Here is a 23848-nt window from a genome sequence, read left to right as displayed (position 1 = left end):
AGGTGGCAGTAAGGGAGTTGATGAAAAGAGGTTCTGGATATATTTTGAAGGTAGAGTCAGCAAGGACTTGTTATACATTGGATGTGAGAGGTGAGAGAAAAAATGAAGTCAAGGATCTCCAAGGCTTTTGGCTTGAGCAGCTGGAAGATGGATGGGGACCAGTGTGAGAGGAGCATGTGTTCAGGGATAATGTTAGGAGCTCAGTCTGGCGCCTATGAGTTTTTTAATATCTGATAGATAGCTAAGTGGAGAGTCAAGCAAGCAGTTAGATATAGAAGTTTGGAATTCAGAGGAGAGGTGCAATGTCAAGATGTAAATTTGAGACTCTTCAGTACATGGGTAGTATTCAAAGCCAGGAGACCATATGAGCTCACCAAGGCATTGAATGTAGAGAGAAAAGAGGTCCAAGGAAGGAGCTCTGGGCACTCCCAAGGTTTAGAAGTTGGAAAATATGGAGCAAATTAGCAAAGGAGATTTCTCTACCAAAGGAGAAAACCCAGGAGAACCGGGACAATGGTGACTTGGATGTAGGTGAAGAAGGTGTATAGTGGGGTTAAATCATGTAAGATCAGACTCAGGAGTTCGCCAAGTTAGCAGTGCGGCGGTCCTTGGTGGGTGAAGCCTGAGTGGAGTGGATCTAAAAGAATGGAGGAGATAGATTGTATGTATAGACATGTCTTGAGTTCTGCTTTACAGGGAAAGAAAGAGATGGGGTCATAGCTGGAAGGGGGACTGAGATCAAGGGAGGTTTTTTTTGTTTTGTTTCGTTTTAAGTTGGGAGAATTACTAGCATGTGAGTATGCTGAAGGGAGTGATTCTGTAGAGGGGGAAATTGCAAGGGAGGAGGAGTGATAAGTAATATTATTATAAGCATTACTGAGTTTTTCACATTTGGTTTAATCATAACTGAACATAAGCATTATTGTACTTTTCACTCAAAGTATACTGATAGACAGATAGATGTTCCTTTTCTTCTAGTCCTTTATTTTTAAAGACTAACCTTTATTTTTAAAGTAACTTTGCTGGCTAGTAATTGTTTATAATGATAAAGTTGTGTTTACTTGGCAAAGTTAGAAAACCTGTGACTGAAGATTTTGGATGATTTTTGTTGTTAACCTCAGTTTTGCTTTTGACCAGTATAAAATCTCTCCTTCCATTGCAGGCATTGTACCAGACATTTTAGACATAGCAGATTATTTAATCTTTACAATAACTATGAGCTAGATAGTAATATCCCCTATTTTATAAATGAGGAAATTGGGACTCAGAGAGGTTAAGTCACTTGTCCAAGATCACACAGCTTGCAATTGACAGGGTCAGGACTCGGACCCAAGTCTAATTTACAAACCTAGATTTTTTTTCCAGTGTTACCTCCCCTAGCTAAGATAGGAAATAAAGGAGTAGCTGGAAGGGGCCAAAAGGAGGGGAAGAAGGTAGTAAATTTGGTTTTGAGCGTGATTGGTTTTGACTGTGATCCACACATTCTTGATAATTTGACAGGTTTTACCGGGTATCTTCAATGTGGGCCTCATCTCCCAACATTGTAATTAACATCAGTCAGGTGTAGGACTGTCCATTCTTTCCTCATACAAGAGAAGACCTCCTTTTAGCCTTCATCTTCAGTAGGAAAATGCTTAGGGATTATAATGATAAAGCAGGATTCATTTGTATATATAATATGAGAGCAGTTATTTGAAAACAAGTAGAAAAAACTGGAGGGAAATATGTCCGGTAGAAATGTGTGGATGAATTATGGGTGTGGGGGTGAATTTTTTATTTTACTTTTCTGTATGTTCCTTAAATATGTATTGCTTTAACAGTAATACTACCTTTTTTAAAAAATAGTGCTATATTTTATTTTTATTAATTTATGCTAAAAATGAAGCACAGTTGCCTAGAAGTTCACAAAACTTTGACTACATGTGAAATATACTTGAGGGTTTGAAAACTTAATAAGGTCATTAAGCTTTTAGTTTCTATAAAAATGATGGTCTGTTAGCAATTTATATTGACTTCATGGAATTGTTAGATGATGTTTCCAGAACTTAGTAATGTAGGTCATAAACTGAGTAATAAAGTTTTAGATATTTTAAAATATAAATAGCCTTTGAATGAGAAGAGTCATAATGAATCGATCCAAATTTTCATAGACCAACAAAATTAAGATATTTAGATTAAGTTATATGCTCAAGAACTTGGGCTTTATGGGTTATCCGGTGCTATTCTAGTTTCTAGATGTGAACTTCTTTGTTTTATGGCACCAATAGGAGGATTATGGCCTAAATAAAATAGTTGGGCAAGAAAAATTATTTTCTGATTGGCACTACTGAATACAAGGACACTTGGAATCTTTTTATATCTTCATGTCTTTAAAACATGAGACTACAGGGGTGCCTGGGTGGCAGAGCGGTTAAGCGTCTGCCTTCGGCTCAGGGCGTGATCCCAGCGTTGTGGGATCGAGCCCCCCACATCCGGGTCCTCCACTGGGAGCCTGCTTCTTCCTCTCCCACTCCCCCTGCTTGTGTTCCCTCTCTCGCTGGCTGTCTCTATCTCTGTCAAATAAATAAATAAAATCTTTAAAAAAACAAAACAAAACCATAAGACTACAAATATACTGTCTCCCTACCTGTAGGTCATTAGGAATATCAGTTTGATCTCCATATCTGAGAAGTCTCACAGAAAAAAATGAACCACAGATAATTTTTCAAGGGCACACCTTTTAAAAGCAGTTGTGTTTATTAATTTGTTCATTCAAAAGACATTTGTGGGCCTACCCTGAGCCAGGCACTGTGCCAAGACAGGGCTCCCCAGTAGATCGTTATTATGGAAGGCTTCAGTTTTAAGACTCTCTAAGCAAATTCTTACTATGTGACCCACTCTGAGCCTTGTGGAGAGCAGTATTACTTTTCAGTTTTCATTTAGAGAGTTTTGAGGATAATTGTGAGATTGCCCTGAGTCCTGGGAAATGTTAGCTCTCCATGATTAAAGAAAACAATCTTCATCAGAAAATGCTGGACAGAAATGGTCCAGATCTATGCATTCAATAAATAAATGATATGATCATTCTAGATAAATTCGGGTAAATCAAAATCAATCCCAGTGTCAAATAATTGTTGGTAGCAACCTTGACTCCTCATTATGAAACCCAGTCCAAAAAAAAAAACAGGGTGCCATCTGCTGGCTGAAGGAGAGCAGTTCACATTCCCTATTTTAATTCACAGCTACATCTGCTGGCCTGAACAAGGGCATGCTGAAATGCTTAAAGCTCTTCAGTTTCTTAGAAATAATTTGGATTTACACTCTGTTTATCCATAGTTATTGTGGAATTTCATTTCACAAAGAACATGTATAATACATCAGATATAAATTTATATTTTACACAATAGTGTTATTTAATTAGAGCTTCCAAAAAGGGAGAGCTAGTGGAGGCTATCTTGTCAGCTGACTGAAGCCAGTAGGTGTGCCCAGGATTTAAGGTGGGAGCCTCCCTGCCTTCGTGTACAAACCAGTCCAGATTCAGTGTGGGATCACCTCACCAGTTCCAGCCTGCTGAACAGCACTGAGAGCCAGCATGCAAGGCCTGATTGCTCAGTATGGATTCATCAATTACTTTGAATTATGGTATTTTATCATCTGATTATGATTGAGGTGGCATTACTTTTATAACAGTAACTTAACTGTGAAAAGAATGAGCATTTACTATGGGCCTGTGGTCCCCTAATGCAGTTAATGATCCCAGATGATCCCAAATGATCCTGGGAAACTGCTGTGTTCAGGCCAGGTTCACACTGTGGCAGTATGGTTAGATTCTTTTTATTAGGGGCAAGTATTTTAAGTTTAAAGTAGTTAAAATAAATGCTTGTCAGTGAGTAAATACGGATCTCTAGAGATAACAACTAGTAATTCCCCAATTATCAAAAGAAAAACCAGGGCGTCTTGGGTGGCTCAGTTGGTTTAGCATCTGCCTTCGGCTCAGGTCATGATCCCAGGGTCCTGGGTTCAAGTCCCGCATCGGTCTCCCTGCTCAGCGGGAAGTCTACTTCTCCCTCTCACCCTCCTCCCCACTTGTGCTCTCTTTCACTCACTCTCTCTCTAATAAATAAATCTTTTTTAAAAAAGCACCATGCCACTTACAATTATTTACATGTTACTCAAGCACAAAGACTTAACTTTTGTACCTTTTCTTGTTTATGTTAAGTATTGATACTTGAAAGGATTTCTGAAAAGATGAGCGTATTTATGGTTAGACTATTTTGCCTTTTTTTTCTCCTCTTAGAAGGAAAAATGTTGGATGTATAAATAATTCCTGATTGATATGACTGGGGGAGCTTTAGGGCTTTTTATGCCTGTGGACTCATCTTGTTCAACATTTGTTGGAGGTTGAGGCTGTCTCAGAGTACCGATCAGAATGACCATTGCTAACATTTACTGCACCTTGTATTTAATATGTTCATGATACCTGGTGTAGTTAGAATTCACAGATAATGTACAATTGTTGCCCTCAGAGGAGCTTAAATCTCAATAGTAATAAAACCATGAATGAAAACATTTTTATTTTTTTTTTATTTTTTATTTTTTTTAAAGATTTTATTTATGTGACAGAGAGACAGCCAGCGAGAGAGGGTACACAGCAGGAGAGTGGGAGAGGAAGAAGCAGGCTCCCAGCGCAGTAGCCTGATGTGGGACTCGATCCCCGAACGCCGGGATCACGCCCTGAGCCTAAGGCAGACGCTTAACGACTGCGCCACCCAGGCGCCCCTGAATGAAAACATTTTTAGTTATTGTGAAATACTTTAAATCGTCCAGAGACTTAAATTTAAAAATTAATTTGTAAATAAAGGGAATTTTTAGTTTAGTTTGTTTTTTACCATGTAGGAAGAGGTATTTGTTTTTATTTACATATATTGCTTACTTTTAAAGAAAAACATGTTTAGGACCTATCTTTTTTAAAACAAAGATGACTTGGTGTTTCTTTTGTAAAATTATGTACTCATTGTGAAAAAAAAAGAGTGTAGAAAAGTACAAAAAAGGAAACAAAAACCATCAGAAATCTTACTGAGTTGTAATCACTTATTACAATAAAAACATCCCTTCAGACTTCTGTAAGCCTATTCATATAATTGTATATAAATGTTTTACTGTTCTATTCTGGAACCTTTTTTCACTGAACAGCCACAAGACCATCTTTACACAGTAGAGTGTATAAATCTCCATCACTTTTAATGGCTACATGGTGCTCCATTATATTATAATTTACTTAATCAGTCTCCTGCCAGTAGCATTTAGATTGTAATTTTTCACTATTAAACCCCATAGTGAACCTCTGTAGGCATGCATCTTTTTGTACTTTTCTTGGTCAGGAAATTTGTCCTAAAGACAGATGATGTTGTTGAATCCAGAGGCATTTAAAAAATGTTTTTGATATCCATTGTTAAGTACAAAGTTTATACATTTAGAAGATATTGACAGTGCATACAGGTTTCCTAGCACCCTCGCCATTAGTGGCTTCTGTTACTTTGAAATGTTTGCCAATCTGATAGACTGAAAATAATCTCTTTCTTCCCTTACTGCCTCTCTCTGAAGTCCCTGCTGCTCTGAAGGCTTTTATGCAAATAATCTGATTAAAGTCTTACACATCTCTCCAGCCCCTGTGTTGCCTCCTGATCTGCTGATACAGGTTGCTTCTTTCTCAAGATCCCAGGCTTCCTTTTTCTTAAAAAAAAAAAGTAGGGGCGCCTGGGTGGCTTAGTTGTTAAGCGTCTGCCTTCGGCTCAGGGCATGATCCCAGGGTCCTGGGATCGAGCCCCATGTCAGGCTCCCTGCTCTGCTGGGAGCCTGCTTCTTCCTCTCCCACTCCCCCCTGCTTGTGTTCCCTCTCTCACTGGCTGTCTCTCTCTCTGTCAAATAAATAAATAAAATCTTTAAAAAAAAAAAAAAAGTAGAACATGTAAATAAAAAACCTCTTAAATATTTCTCCAAAAATTGGTATTTGTCTTTCCTATTCTAATAAATATTCTTTAAGAGAAGTAATATTATATCTTTCCTCTAGGTCAATTGGATTCATTCTAATAAAATGTATTTTTTCTGGCGCTTTTTTGGTAGCTCCTGCTAAGTATACTTTTTATGTTAATGTTTACGCTCATTTCTTAATGACCTTATGACCAGCTCTGAGGACTTTTGCTAATTACAGTAAAATATCTTTCTTTTGACTTTTTGCTAATTTCAACATCTAGTAGATGTTGTATTAAATATGTTTATTCCTACACCATTTTTAAGTTATTCGTCTCAAATGAAGCAACACTATAGTGAATGCTAGAACCACATATGTAAGTAAAACTATGAAAAAGCTTAGAAGTTTTTAACGTCTAAGATTTCTAAGAAGGAAATTGACTGTATGCTTTGTACTTTTCTTTGGTTTCAGTCAAAGATTAAAAACAAATCCGTCTCCTGGCAAATTGTTTAATGGTAGCCACTTCTGAGGGATCTGCAGGGGAAGTCTGAAAATTGACTGAAAATATGTCCCTTCTGGGGCGCCTGGGTGGCGCAGTCATTAAGCGTCTGCCTTCGGCTCAGGGCGTGATCCCAGCGTTCTGGGATCGAGCCCCACATCAGGCTCCTCCACTAGGAACCTGCTTCTTCCTCTCCCACTCCCCCTGCTTGTGTTCCCTCTCTTGCTGGCTGTCTCTCTCTGTCAAATTAATAAATAAAATCTTTAAAAAAAAAAAAAAAGTCCCTTCTGCGTCCTTGCCTAATCTAATTTGAGAGCTACCAAACACCTCTACCAGTGTCTGTCCCCAGGAAGCAAACTTCAGTTCCTTACTCAGATTACCATAATGTCAGCAGACCCAGCTTCACTTCCACTTCTTGATAGTACTTACGAGAACGCCCAGAACAGAGTCATAATGATCTTGCACAGATAGTTCTGTCAAGCTGAGGGCCTTCAAACAGCGTAAGCATTGAGGAATATATTCCTGGAATCATTTTTAAATTAATTGGAAGTGGCACTGTGCATCACTTAAATTTAGGTCTGAGGTGACAGGAACATCTCTATAATCCTTATTTCCCATTCACCACAGCTCTAATGGGTGAGGCATCTGGTGGTAAGAGGCACTCTATGTAATGTGGAAGAGCGATGTGATGACAGAGAGATGGAATCATAGGCCCTTCCTCAGTTTAAAATGGGAGATAATGACTAATGTTGTATTTTGTTTTCTGGCGGGTTTTTTTTGGCCTAAGCCAAGGGGCAGGAAAAAAAAATCAGCTTTTTTGGCATATTGCCAAAATATTTCTTCTAAAAACCCACCAGTTTCCTTTTATAAGTAAAATAGGGCCCCAAGCATTTTAAAAAGTGGGAATGTGCAACAATTACTAGAAAAGGTAAGCTCTGCCATGAAAGCCTTCTTGTTCCAAAGCCTGACACAAATCAGGCTTAATCACCTCAGGAATGTTCCCAGCCTTATTCCACTGGAGGAAAAGTATCCTTGATTTCATTTGGGTTTCCTTTTTCTTTGTCCTTATTTCTAACACCGAGCATAGAAAATTGGACTCACATGAGCAGGTCTCTCTAAATAAAGCACTGTGGAGTGAAGACCTGATAGCCTATGCTTCCCCCTGTGCTTAGTTGTAAAAGGTATCTATTATTGGTTGGTCACTTAGAAATATCTAAGAATCTATAAAAAAATTTTATGTGTCTATGTTCATATATTTATATATATTATCATTCATTTACCAGTATATCCGATAATGAAGTGGTCTCTCAAACTGAATTTTCCTTACTGAAATAATTTCTAACAATTTTAAGAAATCTTTTTTTTTAATGTGCTGTGTATCTTTCCACAATGTAGACTTTGCTGACCATGATTTCACTATTTTTTGATGGCTCAGATATATCAGTTATTGTTTGCCTCTTGTGCTAATGGATTCTGGCCTTTAATAGTTCTTTATTCTTTCTGTAATTTTTCTCAGTCCTAGTTTGGCTCTTATTTTTTCCTTCCCACTATCCCATTTACTTCTGAAATGCTGCTGTCTTATTTTATACATCTTATTCCTCACTTTGCCCTTAAATTTTCTCCTTCACAGGGTCCATCTGCCCCGGTGGCTTCATCCACACACAGAGGGCTGCCAGGTCTGTGTCTCTAGTCGACCTCTGAGCTCCTTGCCCATAGACCACTTGCCTGGACACTGATGCTTGGATGTCCTGCAGGCGTCATGTGTGTTCCTACCTGAACTGTTATTTCCTGCCCCTCACCCCGTCCCCACCCTGCATCCTACTCCTGGAGCGCTCACGGTGAACGGCAGCATCATCCACAGAGCTGCCCCGAAAGACTGTGGATTCTGGATTCTGTTCATGACGTTTTCTTGCTACTGTATCTAATCACTCACCAAGTCTTGCTTCTCCCACACTCCCACTGTCGGAGTTGGAGGTATCTCCCTGTCCCAAGATTGTCACGACGGACCTCTGCTCTCCCTGCCTCACTGGCCTCTCCGTAGTCCTTGCTGCACACTTTGAAAGAGGGCTCTGGCCTTCATCTTCCCCAGATTTCTCCCTGCATCTGTACCACTCACTCTGCCTTTTTCATGTCACCATGGGCAAGATGTCCATGCTGCTCCCAAAGGCCCACCACGGCCATCTGCCAAAGAACCTTGCTCCCAGAATTGACCTCAGCCTTTGCTGATTGTCAGTTTTCCATCCGCTGCAGCGTGTACAGACACATTCCAGTTCCTCCCGCCTCTGCAGATTCTCTCTTGATGTTCCTCATCTTGCTCCAGCCATCAGCGCACTCATTGCCTTCCCTTCCCTAGAACAGATTTCCGGAAAGAGCTGCCGTGGTCACTGCCTGCACTTCCTCCCCTTTCTCTCCTCAGCGCAGCTGCTTTTCCAGCTGCAGCGGAAGCTGCTGGTCAGTGTCCCCAGTGTCCTCCGTGTTGCCACACCCAGGTCTTCTCTCCATCACCCTATTACTTGACCTCTCAGCAACATTTGACACAGTTGAGCATTCTGTCCTCCGTGAAACTCTGTCTTTGGGCCTCTGAGACACCCTTGACCTCACTGGCCATTTTTGCACATCTTTGCTGACTCCTTTCTGGCAGACCTCTAAACATGGGGCTATCCACTGGCTTCATATTTGCACTCTTGTGTTCTCCGCCTGTGCTCAGACCCTCAGTCCTCTCAATTATAGTCCTCGGCATTTTAAAACAATCTGTACAATCTGATGTCAGATTTGCCCTGAAGCTGCATGTTGTACATCATCAGCTGTGTGTCCCAGAGGCACGCCAGCAACCTGTGTCGTATCAGAACCCTCGGTTTCCTCACCACCTCTCCTCCTGGCTTGCTCTTCCCCTCTTCTTTCCCATTTCAGTCAGCATCACTCCCATCCCCCCAGTTCAAGCCAAAAACCCAACAGAGACTCATCTTGGCTTCTCTCATATTCCCTTCCTTCCCTTCATGTCATCTATGGGCAGGTCCTGCTCGTTGGCTATGCTGCTAAACACAGCCTGGCTCCTTTCCTCTCCTCCACCACCATTCACCTTTTGCCCAGCATAGGGAAGGTTTCCTGGCCTCTCTTTGACTTCCCCTGAACTTTTCCTCCACACAGCAGCTGGAGATATCTGTAAAGTGTCAGATCACATCACTCCTCTGCAAAACTCTTCAGTGGCTCCCAGTGAAGAAGTCTTGGGGGATGGTGGACGCCTGGGTGGCTCAGTCGGTTAAGTGTCTGCCTTCAGCTCAGGTCATGATCCCAGGGTCCTGGGATCGAGTCCTGCATTGGGCTCCTTGCTCAGCTGGGAGCCTGCTTTCCNCCCCCCCGTCTGCCCCCCCCCCTGCCCCTTTTTTCCCCCCCCCCCCCGTCAAATAAATAAAACTTTAAAAAATCTTTAAAAAAAGAAGTCTCGCGGGATGTAGCCCCACCTGCCCGCTGGCCTCCTCTTGTACCACACAGTCACCCCTCCCACCCCTCCCCACGCTGCCCGCCCCATGGTACACCGGCTTCCCTCCTGAGGGCCCTTCCTCCAGCTTTTGCGGGAGACTCCTTTCCCGGGTCTTCGAGTGGTGGCTCTGTGTTGGCACTTAGAGTTCCAACCCAATTTTATTTCATCTCCTCAGAGAAGCTTCCCCAGACCATCAGGTGTAAAATAAAGTACCCTCTTTACTCCCACCACTCAGTTCCTCTCTGACAGTATCCCGTGTTCTTCTTTACACAGCACTATTGCAAAATGAAGTTATATTGACCATTTTCTTGTTTTATCTGTCCTCACAAAAAGAATGAAAATTTTAAGAAAATGGAGACCTCATTTTTCTTGTTCATTGTTGTATCCTCAGCACCTGTAACAGTGCTAACACAGAGGATGTGTCCAGTAAACACCTGTTGGATGGAATCTGATCATGTTTTCTGCCATTTTCAATGGTTCTCTCCTCCCTTGAGAATAAAATCCAATTTCCTTGGAATGGTTTGGTCCCTCTGTAATCTGGCCCCTACTTATTCTTTAACCCATTGGTCCTTAATGGGGGCATTTTGACTTCCCCTCCGCATAGAAGAAGGATATTTGGCAACATCCGCAGACAGTTTTGGTTGTCATCACTGTGGGGGTGGTGCTGGCATCTAGTGGACAGAGGCCAGGATGCAGCTCGAGAGCTTGCACTGCACTGGCTCAGCCCTGCAAAGAGGGACCTGGTGCAGATGTCCTCAGTGCTGCGATCGAGGGTCTGCCTGGTCCTGTCTTTGTTGCACTCAGAGCTCTCGCCTGCTGAAAGGCCATGTTCTTCTAGCCTCTGAGCCTTTGTCTCCCCTGAACACTTCCTCTTCCTACTGTCCCTGCTGCTGGCTCTGTTCTTTGTCAAATGGGGTCTTGAGGCAAACTGATCTCTAACTGTTCCAACTGGGAGTTAATCTGTTCTGGCGGTTTTGAGATTGTAAAGGTAACTTAAGTTTTAGGTAAATTTAAGTTTTTACCTAAATTGAAGGTAACTTCCATTTACAAACATATTCTTCATGTCATTTTTTTTAGATGAGTAGAACTGTTATTGAGGACTATGGTATTATTTCTATTAATCCAACTGCATAGAATAATTGGAGTGAATTAATAAAACCACACCTATGCAGTTAGAGCCTGTATCCATAAAATTAAGCTTTGTCAGTTTTTAGCTACAATTTGGGATATTTAAACACGTACCAGTGAATTTGTTTGTTTTTCATGTTTTGTGCTGCATTAAAATATTTCCTTTTTAGTGATTAATATACGTGGCTCTTTTAAGTGTATCAAAAATTATGTGTAGATGATTCCTTTAAAGAACAGAAGTGAGATTTGGGTACTTTATTAGATGAACTTGCCAATTCCTGATATGATATTTGAATACCGTAAGTGGAAGTTGATTGCAGTGTTTTGACTTGACAATCTGCCTTTGTTCTATCAGGAAACAAAGCTTTGTGGCCCTACTTGGGTTCCTCCCCAGCATTCCCAGTATCACTGACAAAGGAAAATACTTTAAGGTTCTGGTATTTGCGAAGACCCCCACACAAGGATTACAAAGTTATATAGATTTTAGTAATATGAGCAATAGAATCACAGCCCACTAATTTGTTTTAAAATTACTATTTGCATTTTATGATTTTTAAATCACAAAGAAGACTTTTAAAATAATTATGTTTATATAATGCTCTACTTGCTGGTGAGTTTATAGCTTATAATATTAATTAATACTGCTTTCATTGCAGCTTCTCTCTCTCTCTCTTTTTTTTTTTCATTTCAAGGGTTTTGTGCAGTGGTTATTTTTTAAAAGCTTTCCAAAGAACAAACCATTTTTTTAGAGGATGAAAATATTCTCTCTGCCATTAAATATTTGTTTTCCTGTGTTTCTAGCACTGTAGAATTTCTTTCTTTTTGTATGTTCTGACTTGGTAGGTATTGGCTTTAGCTTTGAAAACAGTTAAGAAATCTTTTAGCTTATCCATATCTTTATCTGAAATTTATACATCAGCCCTGCGAAGAACCCCAAACAGGCACCTACACATTTTATCTACCCCTTACTTTAGAATTTTGGCACCAAGTGGATTCTCCAGCTGTGCCTTTCCATTTCTCTCACCTTTTAGCCCTCTAGCCTTACTTCACTGGATTCTATACTCATTCTTTTCTACCATGAATATTTACAGAATTCACTTACCAAGCTCTGTTCTAGAGGGTGGTGACATGCTCTAAGTAAAAGGTGATCTCTTTGGAGTGACAAATTCATAAGTAATTACATTTAATAGTGTGTGATAAATCCTACAATGGAGAGAGGTACAAAAGACACTGGTGGTATAGGATTTTTAAAAGTCACTTCTGCTTGGGGAGTGTAGAAGATTGAGAGGATGAATTATTTGAACCAGACTCCCCGATAGAAAAAGGGCAGGGGAGCTGGGGATGAGAGTCTAGGCAGAAGGAATAGGATGACTTACTTGCAACAACTGCTGGTCCAGAGACTTGCTGGTCCTCTTCATTTCCTGCTTCCTCCCTCCTAAGTGATGTAATCAAGCATAATCCTGCCATCAGCTATAATATTATGCCATATTTTCAATAATTTGAGTTAGGTTTTCCATTCAAAAGGAATAAAGAGTCACTGAAGACAGGTTATTAGAGAGCTGTCTGGCTATATTTGGTTTCACATATCTTTGTGTAGACCCAAATCTACTCTGGAGGTCATGCACATCTCTTTGTCTTTCTTAGTTCTTCCCTTCTTATCTCAAGACTTACTGTAAATAAAATGCTGCTTTGTTTGAGGTATTTTTATTTTGGAGTGTTTTATTTTCTCAAAATTGATTTAGTTGTGGCTGAGGGGAAAAACTGAAGAGGCAGCTGTCAGAGATTTTATTCCTGAAGAGGTTCAAACTCTAAAAAGAAGATTACTTTACAAAGAACTCATCTAGCTAAGAGTCTTTATGTGCTTGAATTTCTTCCTCAAGAACACTTATCTTGGAAAATGACTCGACTGGTAAAAGGAATCATTATAGGAGGAAGGTGGGAACAGGCATCAGGTTAAAACATTTCAATTATGACTGGGGTAAAACAAACTATCAAAAGTTGGTCTTTTAGGGGCGCCTGGGTGGCACAGCGGTTAAGCATCTGCCTTCGGCTCAGGGCGTGATCCCGGCGTTATGGGATCGAGCCCCACATCAGGCTCCTCTGCTATGAGCCTGCTTCTTCCTCTCCCACTCCCCCTGCTTGTGTTCCCTCTCTCGCTAGCTGTCTCTATCTCTGTCAAATAAATAAATAAAATCTTTAAAAAAAAAAAAAGTTGGTCTTTTAAAAGGATCCCTCTAACATGTTAGCTACCATTAAATAAAGATGATCATTTAAAAAATTCCAGTTTTCAATTTGACAAATGGTTACCGTAAATCTGACCACCATTGTGGAGAGAACTCATTTATGTGGTGCTCTCACCATTTTGTGTGTCATGGAGTTTGTGACCCCATACTCTCTAACCGCGGTGTCTGGTCCCTGCTAGAGTGCTGAGTCACGCTGAAACAGGATTGCAGGAATCCCACTAATAGCCACACTTTTCTACCCCTCACCAACTCCTTTACTTATTATTCCTATTTTTCTGGACTGCATTTCAGTGGCAGAAAGAAAGAGAATAGCTTTCTAAGTCCTAAATATGAAATACTCATTTTGTCACGATTTGGTGTTCTGAAACTGAAATCCTTTTGTTTGTTTTCTGACTGGGAGGGGGCTGGGAGTGCCAAGAGCCCTATTAGGGAAGAACAAATTGCTCTCTTAGAAGGAAAGGAGAACTTTGAGGAATGATTATTATATGGTCAGAATTCTGTTTCCAAGTGGAGGGAAAGTACCATTTTTATTTGGACTTCTATAGTTTACTGGGTTTATTAGGGTATATATTTATATTTCATCAGATGTAAAGCTGCTATCTCCTTAGTAACTTCCAAGGAAGTTTATAAGATTGACTAGAGAAATGCAGAGGAGGGCAAGATATACTGATGCCCTGTTGTGTACTGGGCAATATCTGTTTTACTGTTTAAATCAATTATCTGATTTGTGTGTCGGTCAAAATTTGCCATTTTAAGGACATTTAAGATATATCTTCATTTTAATAGAAGGCTATCTCCCCACCTTTCGACTTAAGAAGTTGTTTTTAATCAGGACTCTGAATCACAAGCTTTCCTTTGGCATGAGAAAGAAGTTAACAGCGTCTTGCCGTGAGTTTTCACTGTTGGACTAGCGCACGGTCGGCCCCTGCCCCTTGTCAGCTGCTGCGACTTCCCCACAGGTGTGGGTCATGGTCGTGACTGGTATAAAGGCAGTGGAACCTTTCCAAATAGAAAGTTCTCAAATTGGACACAAGATAAAACAGGAGTCCCACTTCTACAGATGCAGAGAAATGGTGAAGGCGGCCATTTGGAGACAGAGCACACACATCTTATTCTTCCGGCAGGGATACAGATCAGAAAATTTAACCCCATTTTTATCTGTACTTATTGGGATTATTTTTACTTGGCATCTGTAGCAAAAATAGAAAATCAGTATCCCAGGGATTTGGGTTGGCCCATTATACACGTTAAAAATTGCAGAGAATTCGTGTTTATAAAACTTTCACTTCAGAATTCATTTGCTAGAGAAGCTCTTTTCCCACCCCAGGAACCTTCCTGCAGGCCATCGAGATGCCCCGCCGGCCGGCCGCCTCGCACAGCCGCAGTATCGGGCTGCGCGGCCCTCCAACGCCACGGCCTTGCGCAGCCGCAGTAGTGCCNGCCGGGGGGGGGGGGGGGGCCTCCCAACAGCCACAGGCTTGCGCAGCCGCAGTAGCAGGCGGAGCGGGTGTCTAACGGTTACCCGCAGCGTTCCTTCACACCTCAAAGCTTGTCTGCCGCTTCCCTCTTTTCTCTTCCTCCACCTCTCGAGTGAGTCGCCATGAGCTGGGCTGTGGGCGTCCTGCGGGCTGGCCGGAGAGTGGGCGCTGGGAGAGTGAATGCGCTATGTCCCCGCCGGCCGGCGGACCTCCCGCTCACGGGGGCATGGGCCGTCACCCCCGTGTCTGAGATGGCAACCATCAAGTGTGAACTTATCAAGAATTTCACTTCCGAGGAGGCCGTTCATCACAACAAGGTCTCCATTATAGGAACCGGATCGGTGGGCATGGCCTGTGCTATCAGCATCCTATTAAGGGGCTTGACCGATGAACTTGCCCTTGTGGATGTTAATGAAGACAAACTGAAGGGTGAAACAATGGATCTTCAACATGGCAGCCCTTTCGTGAAGATGCCAACTATTGTGTCCAGCAAAGATTACCTTGTCACTGCAAATTCCAGCCTCGTGGTCATCACAGCAGGAGCACGCCAGGAAAAAGGGGAAACACGCCTTAATTTAGTCCAACGAAATGTGGACATCTTTAAATTAATGATTTCCAGTATTACCCAATATAGCCCTCGCTGCAAACTGATTGTTGTTTCCAATCCAGTGGATATATTAACTTATGTGACCTGGAAGTTGAGTGAATTTCCCCCAAACCGTGTAATTGGAAGTGGTTGTAATCTGGACACTGCCCGTTTCCGTTTCTTGATTGGGCAGAAGCTTGGTATCCACTCTGAAAGCTGTCATGGGTGGGTCCTTGGAGAGCATGGAGACTCGAGTGTTCCTGTGTGGAGTGGAGTGAACATCGCTGGTGTCCCTCTGAAGGATCTGAACTCAGACATAGGAACTGATCAAGATCCTGAGCAGTGGAAAAATGTCCACAAAGATGTGATTGCTAGTGCCTATAAGATTATTAAAATGAAAGGTTATACTTCTTGGGCCATTGGCCTATCTGTAGCTGATTTAACAGAAAGCATTGTGAAGAATCTTAGAAGAGTGCATCCAGTTTCCACCATAATTAAGGGTCTCTATGGAATAAATGAAGAAGTATTCCTCAGTGTTCCATGTATCTTGGGAGAGAATGGTATTGCAGACCTTATAAAGATAAAGCTGACCACTGAAGAACAGGCTTGTCTGAAGAAGAGTGCAGAAACACTTTGGGGAATTCAGAGGGAGCTCAAGCTTTAAAATTGTTTGAAACTACCTTTCTGAAGTTATTGAAGGGATAGTAGTTACAGGGTTGTGTATGTCAATTTTTTTTTTTTATAAGCTTGGATTTCTAGAAGTTGGAAACAGGAAAGAAAGTAGAGTGAGTTGCCTGTTTGTTTAGTCCCCCAGCTTTTTTATTCAGCATCCAGATGTCAGGATTATTTTTTTTCCCACAATTCCTAAGTGATTGCATCAGAGGATGTATTTTTGTACCACTGATATAGCAGTACTTGCTCTGTGTGTGTGTGTGTGTGTGTGTGTAGTTGCTCTTTGGCCCAGAAAGGATTAGGGTATAGGTGTTTGTGTTACAGAAATGATAAGTTTCATTAAGTACATGTTCTTTCATTCTGGATGGCTTATACTTATTATGTTCATTTATATACTGTTTTTAAGACGATGTAACTTCCTCTACAATATAAAAATAAATGTACATACAGAAGTACTTTCTGTAATGGAGTCATCAGCTGGGCCTTAAAGGCGTTATAAAATGGGAGCTACGAGTAGGTCCTGTTTGTTGAGGGGCAGAGGGGCACATGGGCACATGCACACACATGCTCATATATGGATGCCAGTGAAGCCGAATCATTAGGTTCAAATATGAAAATAAGAGTGATCTGGTTGGTAGCAGTTATAAAGTGTTTAATGCAGTAAAATATAAAGCTTTTAGAAAGAGGCCTGACAGGCAGAGATGGAAAGTGTTATTGCCATTTATTCAGCAGGGAAGGGAAGCATACTTAAATTTTGGAGTTGCTAAAAACAAAGCCTGACTTAAATTATTTTAGAACTGCCTCTGAGAACCTGACCTGTTAGCACGTTAAATCAGGGAGCATGTTACAAACTGTTCTTGTTAGGCCCGGTCTTATCAGCAGAGTGGGCCCTGGCCTTGAGATGCTCCAGGGTCATCCCTGTTGCTCAGTTTACTTCACATGAATAGAAAGCTTTTGTTTTTGAATTTTGCCCTGTTGTTAATCAGTGTCATAAAAATTGGTTATTTTAATGAGTACTTCAGGGATTATATTTCTCAGAAAGTTACACATTCATTTTTTATTCCTAAATCAATTGACTTTACTGTAGATTCTAGACTATATGCGTTTGATACAATGAGGGTTTAGGAGAAAGTGAAGATGCTTGTCAGACCTTTACCTAAATGATGTACTAATAACTTAGAAAATAAGAGTTTTTAAAAAATCTATTTTAGAGAGCAAGTGAGCACAAGCAGGAGGGGCAGAGGAAGAGGGAGGGAGAATCTCAAGTAGACTGTGCTGAGCGCAGAGCCTGATGCAGGGCTCCATCTCATAACCTTGAGATGATGACCTGAGCTGAAACCAAGAGTCAGATGCGTAACCGACTGTGCAACCCAGGTGCCCTGAGAAAGATTTTTAAATTCATGTTAGCTTTCCTAATGCAATTGAATATTAAATAAATAAAATGGTGTGTTCAAACATATCTCAGGATCCATGTGGATATCAGCTGGACTAATCCAAATTGAAAGGTACCAGCATCTCCTCTCTAAAGCCAGTCCTGGGATGCCTGGGTGGCTCAGTCAGTTAAGCGTCTGCCTTTGGCTCAGGTCATGATCCCAAGGTCCTGGGATTGAGTCCGTCACTGGGCTTCTTGCTCAGTGGAGGGCCTGCGTCTCCCTCTGCCTGCTGCTCCCCCTGCTTGTTCTCTCTCTCTGACAAATAAATTAAAAAAATAAATAAAGCCAGTCCTGCTTAGTTGAATTTTATCGAGTAGACATAGGACAGCAGTCCACCCTAAAAAAATGACCCTTTACCATAGTGATCAGGGCTCCCATACTATTTTATTGGAAACATCTAGAAATGTTCTGATTACCCAGGAAGTAATATCATATAATGGGACTAATTGATGTACTGAGCTCTCTGAAAGTGGGAAGAATGGTGGTTTGGTTGTTCCAGCTGATTCTAAGAGCTATTTAAGCTTAACTGCACAGAGTTCCTCTTCCCCTTTGTCCAGCCCTCGAGTTTTTATTCACCATGTTTCAGCCAAGTTTAATGTAATTTTGAAGGGGATCAGAGCATGCCCTAGATCTGTTTTGTAATTCTCTTCACTGTGTCAGTCAGGATAGGCTGAGCTATACTACAGTGAAAAACAGTCTCCAAATGTGTGGCTTAAAATAACAAAGGTTTATTTCTCTTGTAAAATCCACTGTGAGTTAATACTTGAGTCTCTAGGGGAGCTGTCCTACACAAGGTGGCTTCGTACCTCAGATTGTTTTGATCTTGAGGCACCTCTATAGTAACACAGGTTTCCATTATTTCCATGGAAAGGTAAAAGTGACCTGGAAACAGCTGCAATTAAATTAACTTCAAGAGGATGGAGAAGTAGAACCCCTTTATATCTAGAAGCACATGATTCCTGCTTATCAGTGAACATTGACAATAATCTGCCATACCATTCCAAATAAAATGGTAGCCATGGTAAGAGTATATGTGGTTTCGAAGTCCTTTTTAGTGAAAGCTGGTATGTGATTAGAGGTTATAGAGGTACCAGCTCTTTCCAGGTCACAGAACCAGATCGGCTGTGGTGCAAGAGCCCTAGACATCATCCAGTCAGTTGTACTTAGAAAGCATGTCACCATGGCTGGGTTAACCTCCCTGCCCTCTGGTTTCTCATATGTAAAGTGGTGGTTCTCATTTCTGCCACATAGAATTGTAAAGACTAAATAATAGCCTGATGCTTGGTACAGTGCCTGGCACCCAGGTAATCTCAAATGGCAGACATTTTTATTCCTGTTCAAATAACAATTATAGTCTTACTCTATTTTATGGAGAAGCTGAATTTCCAAGTTCTTCAAAATTACTCATGGCACCATAATTATTGACATATCCAAAGGCTTTCTCATCATTTGGTCCTATAGAGCTTTCATCATTCTACCTCCAGCACTGAAGTCCTGCAAGAGGCAATTGAAGCTAAATGAGCTAGTCAACGGCAAAAACATTTTACAACTTGAGCTTTTAATTCCAATAACTGCTTATTTTTTTAAGAATAGATGCTGTAAGGGTTTTCTCAAATTAATTGGGTACGTCTCCTGAGCTTTTAAGGAGTTTTTCAGCACACCATATATTAGACCAAAAGTCTTCATGTTGTTTTTTTCCAGCCAGGACATGCATGATAAATGTGCAGCAGTATCCCATGTCTCACTCCCGGCATACTGGCTATATGGCCCTTCAAAAAGCTGTTGCAGTGTGAATGAGAGTAACATTATTAGAGGCATAATCTTGAATCTATTCTAATATCTAAAAAGTTGTTCATACCCAGTCTTCAGAATGTCCATATTAGTGACAAAGTACTTATAATAGGTTTCCCAGCTGTCATGACATTGTATTTGAGAACTGCCTTAGAAAGTAGTACTTCCTAATAATACGGCAACCCATCACAGTTGGACACAAACATTGGGACTTAAGGATAAGGTTCTTGAGCAGTGGGCTCATTGCCCCGGGGGATGCCATTTCGGTCTTAGTCTTTGTGGAGAGCAGCCCCTAGAGTTGTGCAGTACACAGTGGCCCTGCTTGGAAGGGTAACCCTTGACCCATAGCCAGGGTCCAACTCTCCCTGGTCAGAGGAAAAAGGGAAGAGGAGGGAAGAGATCCCAATGTTTGCAAAATGCTGCTGAGTAAAACTGAGTTGCTGGATGGAGACTAGTTCCCGGCATGCCCCATCCTCCCCAAATTTTTGGGATATAGGGTAGGGAATGGTTTATAGCGATAGCTGTCACTGTTATTGTGGAATCCAGTACATTAGTGTTCTAATCAAATTTGCTTAAATTAACCCCGAAAGCTTTTCAAGCACATCTTTAAGCAGGAGAAGGTTCTGTTGGCCTGTGATAGAGTATCACTGTAAGACCAACACCTCTGAACTGCATATCAGAAATTGACAGAGGTGAAAAAACCTGAACGTTTTCATTTCCTATCCATATAACAGAAATAGGCCAAACTTAATAACCTGCTGTGGAACCCCTTTGTTTAAAGCAACATATGAGGCCCTGTTTAGAACTGAAATGTGGACTCTGGGTTTCCATTTCCACAGCTGTAAAATTAAAGAAGAGGCCTAAATAGTGTTCTTTAGCCACTTGCCTCACTTCCTTGACCTCTCTTTGAAGCCTGTCTATTCCTGATTGGCTCTTTTTCAGGTAAGATTCCTCTTGGGGGTTCAGTAACTCATTTATGACTCTGGGAGCAAGTAAATGAAACAGTCCTTGGAAAATTAATGGCAAGAAAAAAGATCAGTCCAAGAGGAGGAAATGGGAGCACAGCTCCCCACGCGGAAGTAGAGCAGCCACCCTTTACCCCTCCCCAGACCTCATCTGCATTCCCCAGCTTCTCCCTTCTCAGCAACGGCCTTTGTCCCACATCCCTGAGAAGGTGAAATGCTAAATGATTCTCTTCATGTCCTCACTCTCTGACACCCCATTTGAAAACTGTCATTAGGTTTAGTTGTGACAGATGTTCAGCCAATAAAGGTGAAGAGAAAGTAGGTAGCATGTTGCAGACCCTGGCCAGAGATGTCTTTGAACTGAGAAAGTCTATGCTAGAGTCCTCAGTGGGGCCATGTAAGTATTTTGGACAAACCAGCTCTTTTTGTGGTCACGTTAGATATTTAGAATCTGCTGCCTCCCCGCAAATAGCAGTTCCCTGTGATTATGACAACCAAAATGGCAACACATGATTTGAGAACTGCTGTTTGAAATTACAGTTTCCAATCTCTCCCCAGTACTGCTTCTAGTGGACAACCTCTCATGAAGGATTCGCCACAGTACAAGCTGGAGAGTTGCATGGAGGATGGGGCTAGGGAGAGACACACGTGCTGTGAACGTGTGTGTCTTGAGTGCTGGTGTCTTGGACCCAGACACTGAGATGGCTACATAGAATAGGTAATCTTATGGATCTTCCAGTGTCAAAATACGTAGACCAAAATGATACTGAACTGTAAAGTAATGCTTTTAACTAACCTACCATATTATTATATATATCCATGTGAACTTTGTTCTTGGAACACAGCACTGACGGTGCTATAATGACAATAGCTAATATATGTTGAGTACCACCATGGGTTAGGTGCTGTTCTTTCATCCTCACAGCCCTATAAGCTGGTAATGATCTCCGTGCTACACACGTGGCAACTTCCGCTTAGAGAGAAGAAGCAGTTCTCCCAAGTAGTGGAGTTAGGATTTGAACAGAGAGGTGTATCTGATACCAGAGTCTGTGCTGCTCATAGCAGTGCTGCAGGGACGGGGGCGAATGCCTAGGAATTGACAAGTCCTGAGCATGCCACACTTGCTGAATTTAGAAACAAGGTAAGGAATCAGCTTCAAAATGAAGTGAAATAAAAAAAAACAAAACAAAACATTAGCCGACTCTCAAAATAACCACTCCAAGAAATGACTTTGTGTTGGAATGAGTCCAAGGTGCTTCACAGATCTGATGGAGGGGTTCTGTATCCTTGAGAAAGGCGGGTAGGATATGGCCGAGGTGAATACTGTAAGGCCGCGCCGTAATGCTGACGTGATAGCTTCACAACGGGACCAGATGGGTTAAAACAATGCCTCAAACGGCGCGTAGCTGGGACCATCTAATGTAAAGACTGTCCAGCTCCCGTGATGAGTGTTGCCTTCCCATAGGGCAGCGCACTCTGGAGCCCGGTGCTCCGGGTCGACACTGCATCTTAAAGATCTTCCAACCCTTGCTCCAACTGTCAGGTTCCAGATCCGCCTCTGCCAGTATAACCTCTGCACAGACTCTTCAACACTGTCTGGTACATGAGAACATTCTAGTCTATTTGCCATCCACTGATTCATTCTTCATTAACCTCCTACTGAGTTTCTTCTCTCCACTTCTTCCTTTTGGCTCCAAAATTCTTGGTATATTTAAGATAAACAGACTGCCCCCCCAAAAAAAGACCCAGAACTCCCATTCTCAGCTGCATCTTTATATATGAAAGCCAACAATACATAGCATTCTTCTGGTAGGAAATAAATATCATGGAGGGTTAACAATTTATGCTGCTTTCCAGATTCAGAATGGGCATTTTATGTTACAGAAAGCTCAATAGGTTAATACCTGGAAGAAGAAAAAAGGTGTCTCGTTTCCTTTCAAGGTAGCTAGAGCAGTCTTTACCTTTTATTGTACCCACAAGTTACAAAGTATCATTTGGGCAGCAACAGGGTCTCTAATTGCTTTAGTTCTTTTCCTTTTTTAATTTTGATAACTGATTTTTTTTTCTTCTTTTAGATGAAAGACTTTCGAAGTAAAATGCAATCAATATTTCCAGCAATTCCCAAGAACTCCGAATCGTCTCTTCAGTGGGAGGAAGCATTGAAATCCAAATGAGATGAGCATGGTGGGGGAAGTCTAATAAAACAATTTTCGTGGAAAGGGTGGCTTTGGAGATGCCACAGAAGCGAAGGGACTCCCCATTTATCGTCAGGAGCATGGGCATTGTTGACTGAACCCATGGGATGGATGGCGTTCAGTGTCCACATAGGCCCACGGTCCGTGTGCTTTCCTTTAAATTGATATGGGCGTGTGTGTGTATTAAGGTTTTCCCAAAATTAGGAAAATTCTTTAAAAATAATTATATGAATAACCTCTCTGTGGAGACGATCCCAAGGGTAATAGCTTCTGTTTATAACCGCTAAAACCAAGTTTTGTACCTGAAAAAAAATGCATAATAATATACGATGGAAAATCTTTATAGATAGACTCCTAACAGCACTAGTACCTAAGTGTGTCTAATTAAATGAGTTTCCACAGCTTTTCTTGTTGGTATGTAATTGTCAGGACTTGGAAGGCTTGCTGCTGTTAGGCCAACTCCACAGTGACAGGTTAATGGGGAAACACTGTATGTCAGTTAGCTGATGAGCTCACCTCAAGGCCCTGTAAATTCTCAGAGAGAAGAAGCCAGTAACAGATTATGATAACCTGAAAAGGTAGTCATGCTAAAATAATAATGGTATTGTGGATATAAAATGTACTTTTTTGAGAAGTTGGTTCTGTGTCCCTACACACTGACTAATAGTTTGTAGTTTTATCTCGCTTGTTAATGTAAAAATAGGCCATTTATCACCTGTCTTATCAAATATTTTTAACCAGAAAGTTATGTAGGTATTGAGTCCCAATATTAAGTAGTTAGTACTGCCTCCTGATGGATTCTTAAACACGCTTCCAGCCCTTTCCTGTCCTCCATGATCTCTTAGAGAAAACAGAGGATAATGTCTACATTGCAATTACTTTTACTGGAGATGAATATTTTTTAAAGAAAGTACTTTAATATGTCAGTATATCCCGAAAAGTATGGTTGGATATCAGTAGTGCAATTTCTTTGTTATTACTTAGGCTCTAATTAGCAATCAGGTTTAATAAAGTACATTTGAAATTTTTCTGTTATAATGAAACCTTTTAGTTCTAAGGAAAATTTTCAAATGAAATGTCAAGTGCATAATGTAACATTTTTCTCTGGACCACGTTACCCTGTTAAATTTGCTGTATTGTTAATTAATTAAACAGGTGTAAGCAGCATCTGGGATTCATACATAACCTGTTAAAAATCCAGGACTAAAAGGAAAAAACTGTGGAATTTATCAGGGCATATGGAGTAGCAAAAACTCTTCGCCCAGCTTTCATTTTTAACTAAATCTCTGCTAAGAAAAGCTTTCTAGCCTCTGAATGGGATGAAGGAAGGAAAGACAAGAGCCAAACTGAACAGGCTGTGTCCATATTATTGGCCTGAGTCTAGGAGCATGGTGGGTATGCTCCGTTCCCACAGGGCCTGGCACATG

At 41.2% G+C, this 23848-nt stretch overlaps 2 protein-coding genes across 4 annotated transcripts in view; both read left to right on the top strand.

Annotated features, from left to right (window-relative positions):
- TMEM242 (transmembrane protein 242) overlaps window positions 1-23588 on the top strand; it is a 29974-nt gene extending 6386 nt beyond the window's left edge. Inside the window, exon 4 of one of the 3 annotated variants that reach the window (XM_002915118.4) lies at window positions 22302-23588. In XM_002915118.4, coding sequence (XP_002915164.1) covers window positions 22302-22400 — 99 coding nt within the window. In that variant the 3' untranslated portion in view covers window positions 22401-23588. Of the gene's footprint in view, window positions 1-6421; window positions 6645-8079; window positions 9801-22301 lie in introns of those variants that run through there. The other 2 variants (XM_019795115.2, XM_019795116.2) reach the window with 2 other exon arrangements.
- Window positions 14759-17257, top strand: LOC100483734 (L-lactate dehydrogenase A-like 6A). The gene has a single exon (XM_002915119.4). The coding sequence runs from the start codon at window positions 14902-14904 to the stop codon at window positions 16027-16029; it is 1128 nt and encodes a 375-aa protein (XP_002915165.1). The 5' UTR covers window positions 14759-14901; the 3' UTR covers window positions 16030-17257.
- Window positions 23589-23848: the final 260 nt, after the last annotated feature.

This window comes from Ailuropoda melanoleuca, chromosome 10, assembly GCF_002007445.2.
Source record: "Ailuropoda melanoleuca isolate Jingjing chromosome 10, ASM200744v2, whole genome shotgun sequence".
NCBI classification, from domain to species: Eukaryota; Metazoa; Chordata; class Mammalia; order Carnivora; family Ursidae; genus Ailuropoda; species Ailuropoda melanoleuca.
The sequence above is the reverse complement of the archived record's forward strand: the minus strand, read 5'-3'. Positions and strand labels throughout refer to the sequence as shown.